The sequence below is a fragment of the Pan troglodytes genome, chromosome 6, assembly GCF_028858775.2.
Source record: "Pan troglodytes isolate AG18354 chromosome 6, NHGRI_mPanTro3-v2.0_pri, whole genome shotgun sequence".
NCBI classification, from domain to species: Eukaryota; Metazoa; Chordata; class Mammalia; order Primates; family Hominidae; genus Pan; species Pan troglodytes.
In genome coordinates, this window is record NC_072404.2 from 90907231 (window position 1) to 90926586 (window position 19356).

Below are 19356 nucleotides of genomic sequence, written 5' to 3' on the forward strand. Positions count from 1 at the left end.
ATTAGATTGTTTCATTTTCCTTTCTTTACTTGCTAGTAAAGTTGGTAATATTTTTCATATATTAACTTTCAATTCCTGTTGAGATTTTTTTCTTTCTGATTATAAAAAACACTTTATTGACTAAAAATATTAATATTTGAAATTACTTTATAAATGCTTCAAATATATTTGTGCTAATGTTTTGTTTCCTTTTTAATTTGCTCTATGCTGTTTTTGGACTGAAGACAGGTTAACTGTCTTTGTAGTTAGACCTAGCAATCTTGTCCTACATGAGGTCCCAACTCTCTTAGATGTCACACAGGTTAATTTGCATATAATGAGAATTCATGCTTGCCTTGTGATGACCCTTCCTAAATTAACATTTCATAATTATTTTCATATGTTTCTTCATATTAAAGATTATGTTACATATTAATTTTTTATCTTTTTAAAGTAGGAAACAGTGTTCATTGTTTTCCAAAATGGATTCTTATTCTAACTTCATTTATGTAATAATTTATCATTAACCTACTATTTTATATCTTGGATCCTAGATGTACTATTATTTTCCATTGATATATATATATATATGTATCTATCATTTACTAGAAATATATATTTTAATGCTATAACTTTCTAACATTTTTATGTTTGCTAAGCCAAAATTGGTATTACTCTTAGGATACTTTGAACAGCCATTACAAAATACCATACATAGCATGGCTTAAACAAAAGAAATTATTTTTTCACAGTTCTAGAGGTTGGTAAGTCCAAGATAAAGATCTGGCAGTGTTCAGTTTCTGGTGAGGGCTCTTTTCCTGGTTTGCAGGTAGCCACCTTCTCATTGTGTCCTCATATGGCAGAGAGGGAGAGCAAGCTCTCTGGTGTCTTTTCTTAGAAGGACATGAATACCATCAGACCATGTTCTCACCTTCATTTCTTCCTCTAATCCTAATTACCTCCAAATACAAACATGAATAATTTCCAAATGCAGTCACACTGGGAGTTATGGCTTCAATGTGTGAACTGAGAAGGGGGGGTATAATCATTGAGTCCATAACAGTATTGAACTTCCATTTATAAATAACATACATTTTTGTTATTTGTTTATTCTTACAGATAAAATTCATCCATCTCTGCCCTGGCTTTAGGTAATAATACTCTATTGAGTTTACTTTCATATGTCAGCTTCAATCTTTTTTTGAACAAAGTGTAGTATAAAAAATTTTATTGTACTAGAGAATTTTGGCTTCAACTTATTTTTTCTAAATGATGCATTTTGATAACTTCCACCTAAAGTTTGGTTGGAAGTATTTTTAGAGAAAAGGTATTTAAATTTAGTAACAGTGTCTTCAGTAAAGTTAAGCTCACCCATCTGATGGTAGGAAATGTATAGCTTTTTGCCTACTCTCAAGAAATCAAATATTCTTTCCTGAACCAATACTTCAAGTCCCATAAGAGAAAAAATTTGAATGATTTTATACATGAAGAACAGAGATCATTTATTCTTATACCTATTGGAATGTAGGAATTCACACATGAAATGAAAGTGACACTAATAAGTTTGCAGAAGTGCAACTATGAAGGACATCTACTGAGAAACTGTGTCTTAGAGTGTATTGGGATGTATTATTGAAAGCTGGCATAAGGAGAATAGGTTCATTAGCTTATGACATCTTCTGAGTCATGGTTGAAGCCATTCAAGTCACTTTATTAAATTTCTCCCTACAAAGATTTTTGGCCTGGTTTATTGTGTTTTCCAGACATAATAAGCCTAAAGTGGGGATTGTAACAGAGTCATGACCACTGCTAACTATTTTAGCTCACTAAGAACACATATGAAAGTGTTCACCAGGCAAGAGTATGCACAGGCTCTAAACAATGTCTGTGGTTTTAAATATTTTTTTATGAGAAGTTATTGTCTTTTCCATAGGATCCAGTGTTAGAATTCTTACTGTTCTCAAGTAGCAAAAAGAGTGTAAACAAAATCATAAGATTAAAAAATTGGCACTATCTATAAAGGCAAATTTTCTTTCTATATGCTTCTGCCAATGAAAGTAATGTACAGAATTTTATTGATGTAAGTCTTGAACAAGCCAAGTAAAATATATTCTTGCATTAAATTTTTTTTAGAAAAACTTAGAATTTTTGCCTCTATACTTCATGTTTGTGAGACTCTGAGGCTGATCTCTCAGAATCTTTATTAGTAAAGAATATTAAGATATTTCTTCCTTGAAAACCAGAGAGGGTGAGAAGAGGAAGACAAACCACCAAAACAGATTAAAATGTATCAAACTAACTTCTTAAAACTCTAGGATGTATGTTTGCTTGCTTATGGAAATATGATTAACCACAAAATAATCCTTCCAACAACTTCTGAAATACAACCAGAGGTATCAGCACTCTTCATCTAAGTTCAGATTTGTAAGACAATCAAATTAGTTTAGAAGTCACACAGGTTAATTTGCATATAATGACAATTGTATCAATGTATGTTACAATTAGAATATTTTTGGACCAACATGCTATTCTCTCAATTTAGATCCATACCCAAGACCCTGAAATGTAACCATTTACAACTTTCCTTCATTTTTATTTCTCTAGAATGTGCTTTCAAAGGGATAACAATGTCATTCTTACCAGAACATTGATGGTCACCTGAGCAGTACCACTTCTCTGTCTGAGGGGGTCAGGGATGGCATCGTTGTCCAAGTCTGTTACTTTTACAGCTATCTTGTACTGTGATTCAATTTCTCTGTTTAGTGAATCTAATAGCTTTATCACTCCTGATGCAAAAATAAAGGGAGACCTGTTATCCCAGGATTAGTAAATATTTTCAATTTATTCTAAAATGTTAATTCTATAAATGAAATCATTACAATAATGAATAGAAATTAACTAATACAAATCAATTCATTATATATTCATACCCCTAAAGTGTAATTATAACAGGTATTAAAGTATGCACTATTTTACTCACCTGTTAAGTCATGTTCTTGGATACATGGAAAAGCACATATGCATAGCCTTTCTGAAGATCAATATAGCAAAGATCAAAGCTTTAGTGCTTTGCCTTAGGTAAGTAAGAATTTATGGATACAGCTAACAAATCCAGGTGAACATTAAATAGTTCAAGAGAAAGTTTTTAAGATGTTCTCATGATCATAGTTTCTAAATAAAATAAATTTCCAATGAGTGTATATGAGCTCTTTACTTTTATGATTAATTGATGTCAGCGTTTTTACAATACCTGTATCTGGTTCAATGTAAAATTTGGGAGGTGTTCCCAAATTGCCTCCAACAATGGTATATTCCATATTATTAAATGGCCAGTCTGCATCGGTAAATGTAACTTTTCCAACTAGTGTATCAACTGGACTATTTTCAAATACACTGAAGGTAAATGCCGACGCACTTCCAATTGGATTCAGTTCATTTATGAGACTCACCCTTACAATGAGTGTAATAATTGCTATGGAAAAGAAAGCACATAAAAATGCAGCTTAGGCAATAATGTGTCTTATCAATAATCCTTTTTTTCTTTTCTTTTTTAATTAACACCTCATATTATATATTACATTTATTATAGTTTATACTAAAATCTCAGGGCATAAATTATACATTTATATTGATGTTTTAACATTAAATTATTGCCTTTTCACTTATAAAGCATTTTAAAATAAGTTTAGGAGTAAAACATTCCATTGATTCTTTTTGAACACTTGTCAAAGCAATTGTCTTTTACAGTGTGTTTATATATAAATACTACTATTCTGAATTAAAGATCATAGTTTCCAAAATCTGACATACTATCACCAATTGAAATATAATTAAAATACTTCAGCATAATAATGAAATAAATGCTATTTACTATGAGAATCTGAGTATTAGTATTTTCTCTAAAGTAGAATAAACAAATAATTCCTTGAGAAAGATTTTAAATACACAAGTATTCTAAAAATGTTGATTTTTGACATTGTCTTTTAATAACTGTAATGTGCTGCATTAAACATTTGGGTTTCATTCTCTCTAGTTTGTTTTTATGTAGACTCTCAGTTTTTAAATAGCTGTGCATGAGCACTAAATAGGTTAATATAAGAATATATTGCATACTTTAACAGATTATTGGAATACTTATAAATATGACAAACTTCTCAGATCCAATTTTTAAATGCACTGGGTGTTTTCTATGTCAAACTATTTTAATATTTCAAATTGGTAATTTCTTACTTGATAGTACAGGACTTCCTTCATTAGACACTTTCACAAACAATGTATGTTTGAAATGCATTCCTGCAAAAATAGCATTATCAAAATCTAGATGTCTAGGTCCAATCTGTAGATGAAAAACAGTATATCAATGGTTCACTTTGTTTTCTTTGGTTAAACATCTCTTTTGTCATTTACATGAATCCAAAATGAAGACATATGAAACTTATATTGGTAACTAATTAGTGAAAGTGATATTCTAGAACAGCACTGTCCAATGGGAATATAACGTGAGCCATAAATGTGTGCCACCTATGAAATTTAAACCTTTCTAGTAGCCATATTTTAAAATAATACAAATAAACAGTAAAATTAATTTTAATAAAGTATTTTATTTAATCAAACATATCCCAAATACTACCATTTTAAATTACAATCAATATCAAAAATACTGATATGTTTACATGTTTGTTCATTCTAATTCTATGAAATTCATTGCTTAATTGAAAACTGTAGCATATCTTAATTTGGACAAAACATATTTCCTGAGCTCAAAGGCATATGTAGATAGTGGATTCCGTACTGGAGAGCTAAGTTTTATATAATATACAACTATAAATTTATTGCAAAACTAAGATGATATTACTGTATATTCTGGAACTTTGTAATTACCATACACTGTAAAAATATGCTAAAAGCAAAAGTAGGGTGTCATATTTATGTGCATTTGTTCAGCCTGATTCATTTGTCATAGATTGCCATTTTCTTATACATTCTCTTCATAAACAGTTACTATGATGTGTAAAAAGTAGTCAAATGGGGGAAAATAGTTTTTCATCAATGAAGTAGCATATTAAGTGATCTCTAAGGTGCTTTTTAATATTAGAATTCTGTAGTCTATATTCTAAATAGATAAAGAAAAGTAAAGAGAACAATGGCACTGAATCATATATCAGTCAGGAAGTTAATAATTTACACCAGTAATTATTTTGTAAATTTATTGTATGCCTTTTCTATCTATCGATATTGAGAGAATATGAAAATACAGAAATAAATTTAGCAATGAAAAGAACTACAACTACAATAAGGAAATAGCCAGAGGCAGACACAGCATCTATGGAAATTCTATATGTGTCAGAGATAGCATTAGAAGTCTGTAGAAATATCATTGTGACAGTAGGTGCTCCAAATAGTGAAAAATAATTAATTGCATTCCTACTTTACTGTAGATCACAAAATAAGTTCTTTTACATTTAGAAAAAGTTAAATATGAAAGGCCACTTGTAAAAATATTTACAAGAAAATATAGGATATTTTCCAAAATATCAGAGTATATCACACCAACAATAACAAAACAAGAATGGATAAAGACATGATTATGCTTTTCACACAAAGGAAATACAAATATTTAATGTTTATCCACAGAATTGGTGAATATATGGAATGATGTGCAATCTCATTATCAATCAGGCAGAAACATGTTAAACGATGTGACAGTAGAAGTTATTATAAGAATATTGCTCAAGAGCAATGCATATCCATTTCAGGTGACAGTATAAGCTGGTACAACCTCTTTGGAAAGCAACTTGGCACTAACTCATATAGTTGAACATTTAAATACATTATAACATGGCAGTTCTGTTCTGGGGGCACTAAGAGAAACACACAAGAATGTTCATTACAATGATACACATAACACACAAAAACCAGGAGGAAATTCAAATCTCTACCAATGGGAGAATGGTTATAGTCACACAATGGAATATTAAGATATATAATGGGACATTACAGCAACTAAGTGACTGATAGGTAGATAGACAGATAGATGATAAATAGACAGATAGATGATAGCTATGATAAATGAGTACTCCCTGTTTGACTCAAACACGTAATGAATCAAATATCAATCACAGAAGACTGCATAGATATACCACGTTTTTAAAGGTCAAGAACTAAGCAAACATAACCATGTTATCTAGTAATATGTACATTGATGACAAAACTCTAAAATCCCCAAGTCAATGACAAACACAAAATTCAGGATATTGGTTGTGTCTAGAAGACAAGCAGAGGGATGGCAAAGGGTAGCAGCACAGCTGTTAGTAATATCCTAATTCTGAAGTGAGATGATGGGCTCAGGGGTTCATTTTATTGCTATGCTTTATTACTTGCAAATATGTTACTTATGTTATCTACTATCAAATATTACATCATAAAATAATAAAAAATGGATTGACTAGTAAAAATATATTGGGGTGATTTTTCAGGTCAATGCTCATTAAAGAGAAATAACCTCATAAAATACATGATTAGTAATACTGACTTAAAGAAATATTCATTTTTTATTATTTTATTAATAAGTTCAATATATTGCATATGAAATCATTTGGATTCATTAAATAGTAATTCATTGTTAAACATTACAATTACATGGCTATCACTGGTACCCTGGTGAATATCATTCCTCAATGAGTAAAGGTAAATTTAAAGTTAATATCTACTAGTCTACTAGAGCTGTAATCATTATTTTAACATAAAATTCTTGATGCTTATTATAAATCATAGTTTTGAGTGACTGCTAAGCTCTTTTTATATCATTAATATAATACACATGCCAATGTATGGCATCTAAGAACAAATGTTTTATTTTTAATTTTTTAAAATTTGTATTTTAATTATGCCCTTTTATGAGTTTAAAATTCAAACATCATTGGAAAGCCAAACACATGTTCTATGTTCTTCTAGTAAATTTTTTATTCCCTAAGCATTAAAATTGTGTCAGTTTCTTTTTTTACACACTAGCTTCTTTTCTCTAGCTGCTTTAAGATAAGGATGTTGCCACTTTATGACTCTTTTTGAACTTAATCACCCTTTGAGAAAAATACTATTGTTCTCATTCCAATAATATAATAGTTGGAAAAAAGAAAAAGAGGTTATACCATATGCCAGGGAATTTAATAAAGATTAATATTTCATAATTTTCAGGCAAAGGTAGAAAGCCATCATAAAATACTCTGGGTCAATAGTTTTGCTTCTAGGAAATTTATGTGGCTGGTTTCATGATTTTAGTCAAATTAGAACAGGTCCACTACAAAAATTTTGTTGTTGTTTACTCATTTATTTTGTGTGCTTGTTTTATGTGTTTTCTTCTTGTTAGAGTTGCATGAATAAGGGAGATTCAAAGAAATGTTATTCGGTGCCATGATATTCATATTCCTAATTGAGGATATTTTTAATGTTTTATTATTTTCAATGTTTATCAGGATACAAATGTAATATATGTAGTTTACAAGTATCTGTTTTGATATTCTAGTCATATCAACAATATATTCTAATTGCAAGGAATTATGAAAATGTGGCATTGATGCATTTGGCAATAATGTTACTAAATCCTGTCAATGTCTTACAAAAATGACTTTTACAGTATAATTTTGTTCATTTTGTTTACTCATTCATTCAGTATTTTATTTTTTATTGATACATGGTGTACATATTTTGGGGTACATGCAACAATATATTTGTATAATTTGTAAAGATCAAATCAGTATAATTGGGATATCCATCACCTTAAATATTTGTCTTTTCTTTACACTAGAAATATCCATATATTTTCTTCTATTTTGAATTATACAATGGATTATTGTAAACTGCTGTCACCCTACTGATGAAACACTAGGTCTTATTTCTTCTATCAAATGGTAGATTTATACCCATTAATTGCTCATTAATAAATATATATATCTCTAAAAACACTGAATATATGTCAGAAACTAGTTTAATAACAGATTTTTTTCTTTTACCATCTAATGGGAGAAACAGATGGAATGTGTGATTAGTGCTATGGTTGGAGAGATACAAAATGCTGCAAGAACCCAATGAGACGTGCCTAATCCAGACAAGAGGGAGAAGAAGTATCAGGGATGGCTCTTAAAAGAAACAATCTCTAAACAAAACCATGAGGGTTATGCAAAAGTGTGTGAGTACTGGGGATACAACATAACTGAGGAGGAATTTCTAGCAGTATGAATAGCATGAACAGCAGGACTAAAAGGCAGAGGTGAAGGACATCCATTGTTTTAAGATTGTGAAAGTGGTTCTGTGCTTCTCATCCACAAAGTATAAGACAGAGAATGATAATGTTAGGGGTTTGTGTGAAATGCAACTTGGATAGAGGTCCATTTGCAATGAATTCAGTATCAAAATAAGGTAAAAAAGTAGTGCTTGTTACCTGTGTCTACTCATCCAGACCATGTTTGGTTTCTTCTCAGTTAATGAAAACAAACTCAACATGGGTTTGAACAACTTTTTTCACAGCAATGTTCAGCCATTACCCAGGAATCTTTGTTGAACACAATGTCTAATCTAACCCCACCTATTCTTTTAAAAATATGTGAGTATAACAACATATAGCCTGACTTAGGTCTCAAAATTTATTGGAAATAAAGTTCTAAATTTCTTTAATTGGTAATATATTTGAGCTATGGTACATCCCAGAATACACTAATAAAGTATGCATATTAATTATCTTCATATACCATATTTGATAGTTATTGAATATATTTATTAAAAGTAACTATGGTAGTGATATGGACAGGAGGCAGGGAAATACTGGGTAGAAAAGGGTGGTCCCCGGCTAAGGCTACACCCCCAAGCCTGGGACTATGGCCCAAAGTGAGCACATGTATACCTGTTTTCCCATCCAAATGTTAAAACCATCCTGGCCTGCCCCACCCCCCATCCTGTACCAATAACCCCAGGCTCCACTGGCAGAGGGGCAGCAGAGCAGCAAAGTGGCTGAGCAGCAGAGAAGGAGAGAAGAAAAGCAGCAGCTGGACATCAGAGAGAGCAGCTTGACAGCGGGACTTCAGAGTTCAGTTGGGGCCAAATTCCAGGGGAAGACCACCTTCCCACTCCATCCCCTTTCCCGCTCCCCATCCCACTGAGAGTCACTTCCACCACTCAGTAAGCTCTTCTACATTTACCACTCTTCAGTTCATTTGTGCAGCCTGATTCTTCCTGGATGCTGGACAAGAACTTGGGTACCAAGAGGATGGGTGTGAAAGGCTGTCACCCTGACCCTCCACTGAGCTGTTAAGCACTTAAGCTGTACATGGACAGCAAAGCTAAAAGAGCACACAGTAACACACACCCTCTGGGGCTCCGGGGTCACAGGTACCCCCTTAGACGCCATGGGGAAGCACAGAGTTGTACTCCTGCCAGTGCCCAGAGGCATGAGTTCCAGCCCCTGCACCCACTCACCTGCATGCTCCCCATCCTGTGAGGGGTTGAGAGCTGAGGGCTGAGCAAATGAGCCACCCCCTTCGCAAGTCCTGCATAGGGGTCAAGGGAATGGTCCCGTTTCAGTAGTTTTGGCACATTCCAAAGAAATAGACAGTATTTTATTATAGAGCCATTTGTTTGAGGAAATTTATAACCTTCCTAGTTCAGTTCCAAAGATCAAAATTGCATTCCAGCATTCATCTCAAACTAAGATATGTTGTTGGTAATTTAAGGTTCAATTAAAAATCCAGGAACAAATTCTGCCATCAGCTATTTGAATTACTGTAGTTCATTAAGAATTTTATAATCATGACGATAAAATATTTTTCTATCTAAGGTTAATCACAGGGGCACAATCAGAGAGCAACTTAAAAATACTCTCAGTTCATTGTTTGTGAGGGTAAATGTTCCATTTGAAAAGGCATCCATAATCAAATGATACGTTATATTGTTATTGGGAGCAGTTCCATCCTTATCTGTACAAGTTAGAGACTAGAAGAAAGAGTTTCAACTGGGATGTTTTCAGGATGTTCAATTCTGAAAGGAGTAGAATATGGGAAAAATGTGGTATAACATGTTAATCTAGATTTATGCAGATGATAATATTTAATAGATGTTTAAAAATGTGCTCATATTTTAAATAGTCACTTCTGCCAATAAGAAAAGTACAGTGTTGATGAAAAATTGTGTAAGATAAGAAATTATTCGGCATCCTTGCTGAGGCTAAGGGAATTGAATTGCTATTATGCTGGATGAATAAGCAGCAACTTTAGTATTATGCACACATATTATCATTGAACAAAATGGAAATTAGTATCTCAGATTAATAATTTTATATTTATAAATGCTAGACCTCTATGTGATCTCTTGAGATTAAATATTCCATGCTTTTTCTTTACTCAGATAATATATACTTGTCTCCCACTTAAAAATAAGAAAACTGAGAACTATTGACTATTAAATTTGATAGTTAGCAGGGACTGTTTATTCTTACCAATATTCCTGTGTCCCTCTGCATATCCCAGTTTCCCTACAGCTACTGAAGTAGGCTACGTGAGATGTGCTGGCAAATGAAATGCAAGTGGAAATGCATTATATCAGTTCTAGGTATGATGATTAAAATTTGGGGGTACCTTCCACATGCTGTCTTTCTCACTTCTCTTCATATGGTTGGGAGCACAAGGCAACATACTGCAAAGCCAAACAATTGAGTAGTCTAGGATCCCTGAGTCACAGCACAGAGTGCCACACAGTACAGCCCACCAACCTGCACTACTCTTTGCATAAGGGGCAAAGAAATGCTTATTGGGTTTAGCCAATGATATATGCATATGTTATTTTTTAAAACAGCAATCAGTGGTATCTTGACTAGTACACAAAATTATAATGGTATTTTTCTCTTTTTTAAAAGAATACATCTAATGTTAAGCATTTAAAATACCTTAGAATTAAAATAATAGAGGAATAAAAGGTGAGTTGTCTAATTTGTTAACATGAAAAATGTTTTAGAAACAAAAAATTCTAATACCTTCCAATATGAATCTGTAGACTACTAGCTGGAATAGAAAGTAAAAGCAAACAACTATTGGAGTGGCTACAGAATTCTTCTTTGTTCTTTGGCCTTTTGGTTTTTAGCAGAACATCTCTGACAAAAAGTTTACAAACAAACTAAAAGTTGATTTTTGAGTATAATGGAGCAATGGCACCATTTTTGTATGTGGATTTTCGACATTTTTTTATTATAAAGTGATCAAATATATCCCTGCATTTGTATTTATAAAATATTGTTTTCAGTGGGAGAAAGTAATTCAAGCATAGACCACCAAAAGCCTTTTATAATGTATTATAAAATATCATTTATGCTGTGAAAGTGAAAATTTTAAGTAAGCAGGAGCTTTTATTGTTCAACTTGCAGGACTATCAAAATTCTACTGCGTATAATTTATTTTAGGTCCATCTAAATAGTCTTTTGTTGCTGGAAGCATAGATTGCTATGGTTTTCCACAAACTTTCTATATGATATATAATAGTATTGATCATCATGTGATCATTATTAATAACAGATTATCACATGATCTGTTAATTCTGTAATCACACACTGTTGGAAAGAGATACGTTACCAGAATATCAAAGACGAGTATGTTACCAGATTACTCCTAGACTAAGTTAAGTCTTTTTGAGCCCTCTAGTATTCTGCAGAGAGCAATACTCTAAGGATCAGAAAATCTAGGTTTCAGGATCCAGCCTACTATGTATTAACTGTGTAAACTTTGTGAGTAAATGAACTCCATTTTAATAATAGAAATAACATATCATACTTGCATTTTAAATTTCTATGTAATTTAAAAGCCAGAAAAAAGAAAGTAAGTTTGTATGTGGCTTTAGAGCTGTCATTAAGTTAATGTCAGTAAAATACAAAACGAATTATACCCTTGCGTTTATACAAATATATGATTTCTAATATAATAGCTCTTTTATCTCCCCGAAAGCATGAGCTAAACAAAATAATCCTTTGGAATCCTTTCTAGCTTTAATTTTTATACTTTTTAAAGAATTAATAAAGCAGATTCACTTGTACCAGGTAGGAAATGGAAAGAGAAGCTGCATAGTGTCTGAAAATAAAGGAAAGAATGAAAGGCTTTGGCTTCTTTCCAGGGATGGTACGATGCTTATCCATTTATTTTTCTCCTGCTTCTCTCTGTGCCAAAATCTGAAGACCAAACAATTAGTATCATAACTTACATGGTAATATCCTGCGAGCATTGAGGTGGATTGTTATTTACATCTTGTAGAAACACTGACTGTCCCAGTTGTTGAATGTATTCGCTCATTGTCATAAGCTCTAAAATATAATACCCAAGACTTTGGTGTGGCTATGTCTTCATAATCCAAAGGATAGGCAAGTGTGACCTCTCCTGAATCTAAAAGGCAGGCAGATGCAAATTTTTTCATTACTCATAAAATGAATAAGTTATAAATTAAAAATAGTGGCATGGATAAAATAGTTCTAAGGATAAAATAAAGGTCAGTCATTGATCTGATGAAACTCACACGCTAGTCACAACTGTGGATCTGTAAGGAATGGTGGTTGGGTAAGTGACAGGGAAAGAGAGAAGTCTTCTTAACTGCATATTTCAGAAAATATTTCATGGGAGGGTCATGGTGGGTGGAGTGGGGAGCACAGAGTGCAGGCTAGGCTGGGTGTTGAAAAATGAGTACAGGAAATCCAGGCAGAGATGACTGAGGTGAGGTGGGGATGTTGAAGAGGGTGTAGGTGGAGTGGGGGACAGTAGGCAAAGAGAAAAACAACAGAAATCAACAAAAAGAAAAACTGACAATGTTTTCATTGGGAATTCCTTTTTAAATAATTTTATCCCATCTATATTTGCAGAGCACGTAACCCTTATGTGAAAGGTGCTCTCTCCTTTATAAGCTTGATTTTTAATCTACAGGTAAAAATATAATTGATGGTCATTCTCATTTCCTGCGTTCTTAGTTTCTAGGTATTTTGGTTGTCTAGAGTGCATTCTCTAGCGGATGCATCAGGAAGAACTAATAGGAGATATTGTTTCCCATGTTCTCAAATTTTTATATGCTGTCTTTTATATATGAGGTCATTTTGCTGAATGTAAATTTGTTAAATCACATTTTGTGTCCTCAAGTTTCCTAAATTGTTACTGCGTTAACTTACAGAAAGGATTTATAGAAAAGTCTGTTAACAATGTATTAATATTATTCCCTTGTAAGTGACCTACTCTTTTTGCCTAAAGGCCCAAATACTTTTCTAAAAAATTAACATCTAATAGTTTATTAAAATCTGACTCAGATTCAGCCATTATGGATTAGTTTTTCCAAGAACCTAGTTTGCCTTTTCAAATCTTTTATTTTAGGAATTTTTTTTGGATGATACCTCTGAGCATTTGTTGTATTCCTTTGCCTTTTGTTTGCTTCTTCAGGAATTTTTAGAACATGACTTAAGGTGTTGGCTCTTCTCTGCCTATCTTCTATAGCTCTCATTTTCTCTTTCATTTCTATTTTAGTATAATTATTAATTTTTTTAAAGTTGATGGAAGAGCTTTTTTTTCTTTCTCAGAACAATTTGAGAGTAAGTAGCTGACCTGTTGCCTCAGCATACATTTCCTAATAGCAGGGTATTCTCGAAACAGCCATGGTTCATCAAAATCGGAAAGTTAACATCAATACATCTAACACCAAGACCTCCACTTAAATTTCAGTAATTGTCTCAATATATTTTATAGCAAAAGATCCAGTTCAGAATCACGTGTTGTCATGTGTCTTTAGTCTCCTTCAATATGGGAAAGATCTTCAATCTTCCCTTGAGTTTCATGACTTTGAACTTTTTGAAGATTACAGACTAGTAATTTTGGAGAACATCTCTCAAGCTGGGTTTGCCTAATGTGAGCTCACAATGAGATTCAGGTTATGTAGCTTTTGATTAAATATCATAGAAATTATATTGTATTCTTATTGAATGTAATCAGTTTGTCTCACTACTGATGAAGTCCATTTTAATTACTTGACTCAGTGAGTATCTGCCAGTTTTCCATACTCCAAAGTTGCTACTTCGCCCTTTGCAAATAACAAGTATTTTGTAGGCTGGGTGCAGTGGCTCACACCCGTAATCCCAGCACTTTGGGAGGCCGATGCGGGTGGATCACAAGGTCAGGAGTTCAAGACTAGCCTGGCCAACATGGTGAAATCCTGTCACTACTAAAAATAATAATAATAAAAAAAATTAGCTGGGTGTGGTGGTGGGTGCCTGTAGTCCCAGCTACTTGGGAGGCTGAAGTAGGAGAATCACTTGAACCTGGGAGCCAGAGGTTGCAGTGAGCTGAGATCACGCCACCACACTCCAGCCTGGGTGACACAGTGAGACTCTGTCTCTAATAATAATACTACTACTACTACTAATAATAATTTGAAAAGAGATACTTTGAAACTACATAAGCATCTTGTTTTTCATCAAACTGTCCATTTATCTTTGTATTTATATCTAATGGACTCATGGACTCTCATTTTATGATTTATAATCTGTATTATTTATTTTGACGTTCAGATTGCTCTAGAATTGGAAAGGGGAACAATTGAAGCTGATTTCTGGCATTTTTGTTTTTGACATACCTTCATCATTCTTCAAGCATGTTCTTGCGTTCTTGCTCGTTTTATACTTTAACTACTGTGGCCTCAAAAAGAGCCATTCCTCTAAAGAGCTTCTATAGGGAAAAATGGTATTTAGAACTCATTGTCTGAGTAATAGCTATACTCATGGCTATTCTGATATTATGCTCCTAAGTTCTTTCACTCTTTAAGTAGGGACACAAAATGTATGTATTTATGTTTCTGTGTCTCTGCATATATGTACACATACAATTACATCAATGTTTATTTGTTAACTACACACATGCACATATACATAGATATACATGTACAAATATATATATATATTTTCCATATATATATGGAAAAATATAAGTTCATTCTGATGCCTTCAATTTTAATGTATCCCCACATGGTTCATTACAGTTTTCTCATTTTCCACAATTGTTACTCACATCTCTGACAGGAGAAACCATCCTTCATTTATCTTTAGCTTTTTATCAATCCCCTGGTATGTAATTAATCTCCCATCTCTCCTACCATCCCCTTCTCACTGCCAGTTCTGGCACCCTTCTCTCTGTCTTTGTATCTATCTCTCTCTCTCTCTCCCCTTAACTTCTGACTTGCCATACCGAACCTTCTCTCCACAAGTCATCTTCCCTCTCCTTCTCAGATTCTGGCTCTCTACCAGGAGATCTTTTGGCTGATATGATAGATGGTTTGGGTTTAACCCAGCTCTTTTCATGTGTGAAAATGTACATCACCTCTTAAAAAGAGAAGACATCTTTCTTTTCTTCTTCTTCTTGTTTTATATTTATGTCGTTAGGGTTAGAAACTCCAAACTTTTGGCCACGTGGAAGGTAGTTAGAGTTACAAATGTCAAAATCCAGCAGATTGAATTCAAGTGCTGGTTCTGCCACAGAAATCAGCAGCATGAGCTTGGATAAATTAAAATATTTTCCAGGCATCATATGTTATGTGAGAATTAGGAGAGTAAAAACCCAAAGGGGTTATTATGTATGCAAAGTTATTATATATGTGATATATAATAAATATTCAATTTATGTTTACTACTGCTCTGGTTTCCATAGGAAAATTTACCTCTCAGAGAAAAAAAAAAATCATACAATAAAATCCCAGGGAATGCTATTGTGAGTCTGAATTGTTTGGGAGCCTCCTGGAGCAACCAGATTATACAGACCATTTCCATACTTCTGAGAAGGAAGAAATAATCATTTCTACCTCATGAAAATATGCTAAATATGCTGCTAAATATTTTAAAGATGGTTTCATCTTAATAGAATGATAATCAGGTTTATTTTTCACTAGTAAAAAACACTGTTGAATATATTTTATAAAATCATTCACAATAAAAATATTATTGTACCTTCATTTATAGAAAATTATTTTTGTGTCCCTATAAGTTGATAATGTACCGAGTGCCTTATGTCTCTATCAGTTGCTGTCAACCTGACCAACTTTGTTCCAACAGACAGATTTTCATAGATATTTATAGGTGCATCTGGTATATATCTGTGGGACGAAAGGATTTTTTTTTTTTTATCAATCAGTATAAACAAATGTATTTTTTCATTTATGTCACACAGCAAATATTTTACATTTCATATAATATGTATTGTGTAACAGTTTCAAGTCTGGCCTTCTTAATGTTTTTTCATTGTACATTATGAAATCTATTAGAGAATGTTCACATTTTATAAAATGAACTTAAATTTTCTTTTACCTGTATCCTTTTTCAAGTCCTTCTACTGATTGGTAAATGCTACTTTATTCCACATTACAAAATACTACAGACGTTTTTGCAATGATTTTCATTATTTTTGTGTTTGGTCATATGTCCATATCAGCAAGTGTTTTTTGCCCAAATTCTCTTAAATACCTACATTGACTTTGCAATATGAACATATCAATGTACATTTTCTAGAATATTTTCATTATTAAAAATAAATACCAGAAAAATATGAAGCTTTGGATTATTCCATCAAAAAAATTGGTTCTCTTCTGCAGTTTCAAGGCTGAAATATAAATGAGTTGGCTTCCAGTGCATGTAAAAAGAGCAATAAAATACAACTCATCAAGGTTTACTTTCTAGATCCTTTAAAATATTTTTAAAAAATTAACAGTGGAAACAATAGCCAAACACTGGTCTTTATCCTGCTATGAGAAAAATTTCTGTGGCTTAATCTTATCATTTAAATATTTAGATTACTCATTGCTTACGTAAGAACAGGACTCTCATCACTGACATTCTGGACGTTGATACTGATGGTGCTAACGCATAACTCCAAAGACAGACAGGTTTTGCCTATTTCTCACAGCAATCACTAAATGGAAATGCTAAAATAAATAAGAGAAGCTATAATGTGGGGGGTTTTTTTTAAGTGCTTAAAATATTTAATTTCGGCCAGGCACGGTGGCTCATGCCTGTAATCCCAGCACTTTGGGAGGCCAAGTTGGGTGGATCACCTGTGGTCAGGAGTTTGAGACCAGCCTGACCAACATGGCGAAACCCTGTCTCTACAGAATTAGCCAAGCCTGGTGGCAGGTGCCTGTAATCCCAGTAACTCGGGAGGCTGAGGCAGGAGAATCACTTGAACCCAGGAGGCGGAGGTTGCAGTAAGCAGAGATTGCCCCATTGCACTCCAGCCTGGGCAACAAGAGTGAAACTCCATCTCAAAATAAATAAATTAATTAAAATAAGTAAATAAAATCAAAATGTCAATATGTACTTTCTAAATAAAGTTAATCCTGAACTTTGTATGAGAGAACAAAGAAACAAAACGAACAAAGGCAATTTGTTTAGGAGTGAATGGAAAACAGCAAAGTTGACTATAGGAGAAATGATCCTATAATACCAGGGTGAAAAGTATTATTATAAGCAACTAGCCAAATGTCCTGGAAAAATAGTTGTTGCTTTTTTTTTTCTTCAACTCTCACATAGTGGTGTTATCTCACTATACATAAGTTCTGGCCAAAACATTTGCAGTTTAGAAAGTCATGTTTTAGTTAAGATGATGTTAAAACAAACAAACAGACACAAGAACAAAACACAACAACATCAACAACAACAAACAGCCTGATAAGTCTACTACTGGAAATGTTGAGAATTGCTTAAAGAAACTGGAAAACATTTGAAATTTAAATAGTCTCATTTTCCAGGATGATTTGGTAGGAAAAAATGATTGGTTATGTGTTTTCATCTCCTTATACCTCACTCTTCTTTCCAATTATTTGCAAATTTCAAATTTGATCAGGTCATCGCAGGGAAAAAAGGCCACACCAGGTCTCCACAATCACATAAAGCCAAAGAGAGAGGCACTTTTTTAGATAATTCAAGACTAAAGAAGTGTACTTTTATTTAATTACCCAGAACACTGCCTCTGTTCCATGCTGTTGAATATGAAGACAATTCCTTCTCCAACTTTTATATACACCCACAGAAACACACACAATGATTGAAATAATATTTAACTAAGGTCTAATGAAAAAGTACACATAATGAATCACATAAGCGTCTAAATTTATTTTCTTTTAAAATGAATTTCTGCTTGATCTTGGTGAATATGAAAATGCAATTACATAAATTTGATAACTTTTCATTTCAACTTAGATATGTTTTTAAGAATTATTTTATTGAAGGGTATTTAAAGGTATTCATTGTTTTATATTCAGTTTTATAATTAGTATCACCTTAGGATTTGTTTCATAGTCCAAAAGAGGTTCAGTGGTTTTAGAAATAACACCATTATGCAAATCCAAAGCAAAGTAGGCAGTGGCATTAATTGAAGAATTTAATATTAAAAACTGCAGCACACACATACACACACAAACATGGTTAATACATTATTGAGTAAGCATGAATTCTGAACTGACAGCTTTGATGCAACGATTTGGCAAGATGTAAACCAAAATAAATTTTGCAAAGACTGCCTATAAATTAAAATCTGAACTTACTTTCAGTTCCAGACTTCAAAAATAATCTATATATTCTTTCACATTTTAGTTGTATTTTTTTCCAATGCATTTTATACTAAAATATTAGAGCATTTTTGGTGAATAGCTTTCAATAATTTCATAGTTAGTTTACTTTCTAGTGTTGCATTTACAGATTTTTCCAATATAAAAAAAAAGCTGTTCCCTCTTGAATACTCAGGAAGTATATCTAAAGGAGGCACATGCACTGAATTATTTGGAAGAAGCCGTTTGATTTCATCTCTGAATTGATTTTCTGTATGGCAAAAATAAAATATTGCCTTGGACAAAGCTATTATGTTTATGGGCATCGGCATGTTTCTCTCCATTGTTATCAAGACAAATATTAAAGATTTTGAAAAGGATTTCATAAAGAAAAGAAATTATATTATAAACACTCACATCCAGATTCCAGCTCAAAAAAACCCTCCAATAAAACCTGGGAGATCTGATACCCAATGCCATTTCCAAAGAATGCATAATAGCCATTTTGATGGTCATATTAACCATCTTTCATTTGCCTGTAAGTGAACAACAAAAGTTGGCTTATATTAGACTAAAATCCTCTTAAATGTCCTTATGAAAATAATCTCTTTGTTTTCCCCCATTATTATGGTTTTAGATTTGTTAAACATCATCATTTTCCAAATGTTTGTTTTCTCTTTCCTAATGACTTTTACAATAAAATCTAGATATTACATTAATTTTTGGTAATGGAAACTATGCATGTAAGCACATAATTATAATGGATACTTTTGTAGACACCCATCCTTCACA

At 32.7% G+C, this 19356-nt stretch overlaps 1 protein-coding gene across 1 annotated transcript in view; it reads right to left on the reverse strand.

The window, feature by feature from the left end:
• LOC107976085 (desmocollin-2) overlaps nt 1–4315 on the reverse strand; it is a 46060-nt gene extending 41745 nt beyond the window's left edge. The window contains exons 1-3 of the mRNA XM_016958590.3: nt 4210–4315; nt 3230–3451; nt 2620–2765 (exon numbers count right to left, since the gene is read on the reverse strand). Of these exons, the coding sequence (XP_016814079.1) occupies nt 2620–2765; nt 3230–3451; nt 4210–4270 (429 nt within the window). The 5' untranslated portion in view covers nt 4271–4315. The remainder of the gene's footprint in view (nt 1–2619; nt 2766–3229; nt 3452–4209) is intronic.
• Nucleotides 4316–19356: the final 15041 nt, after the last annotated feature.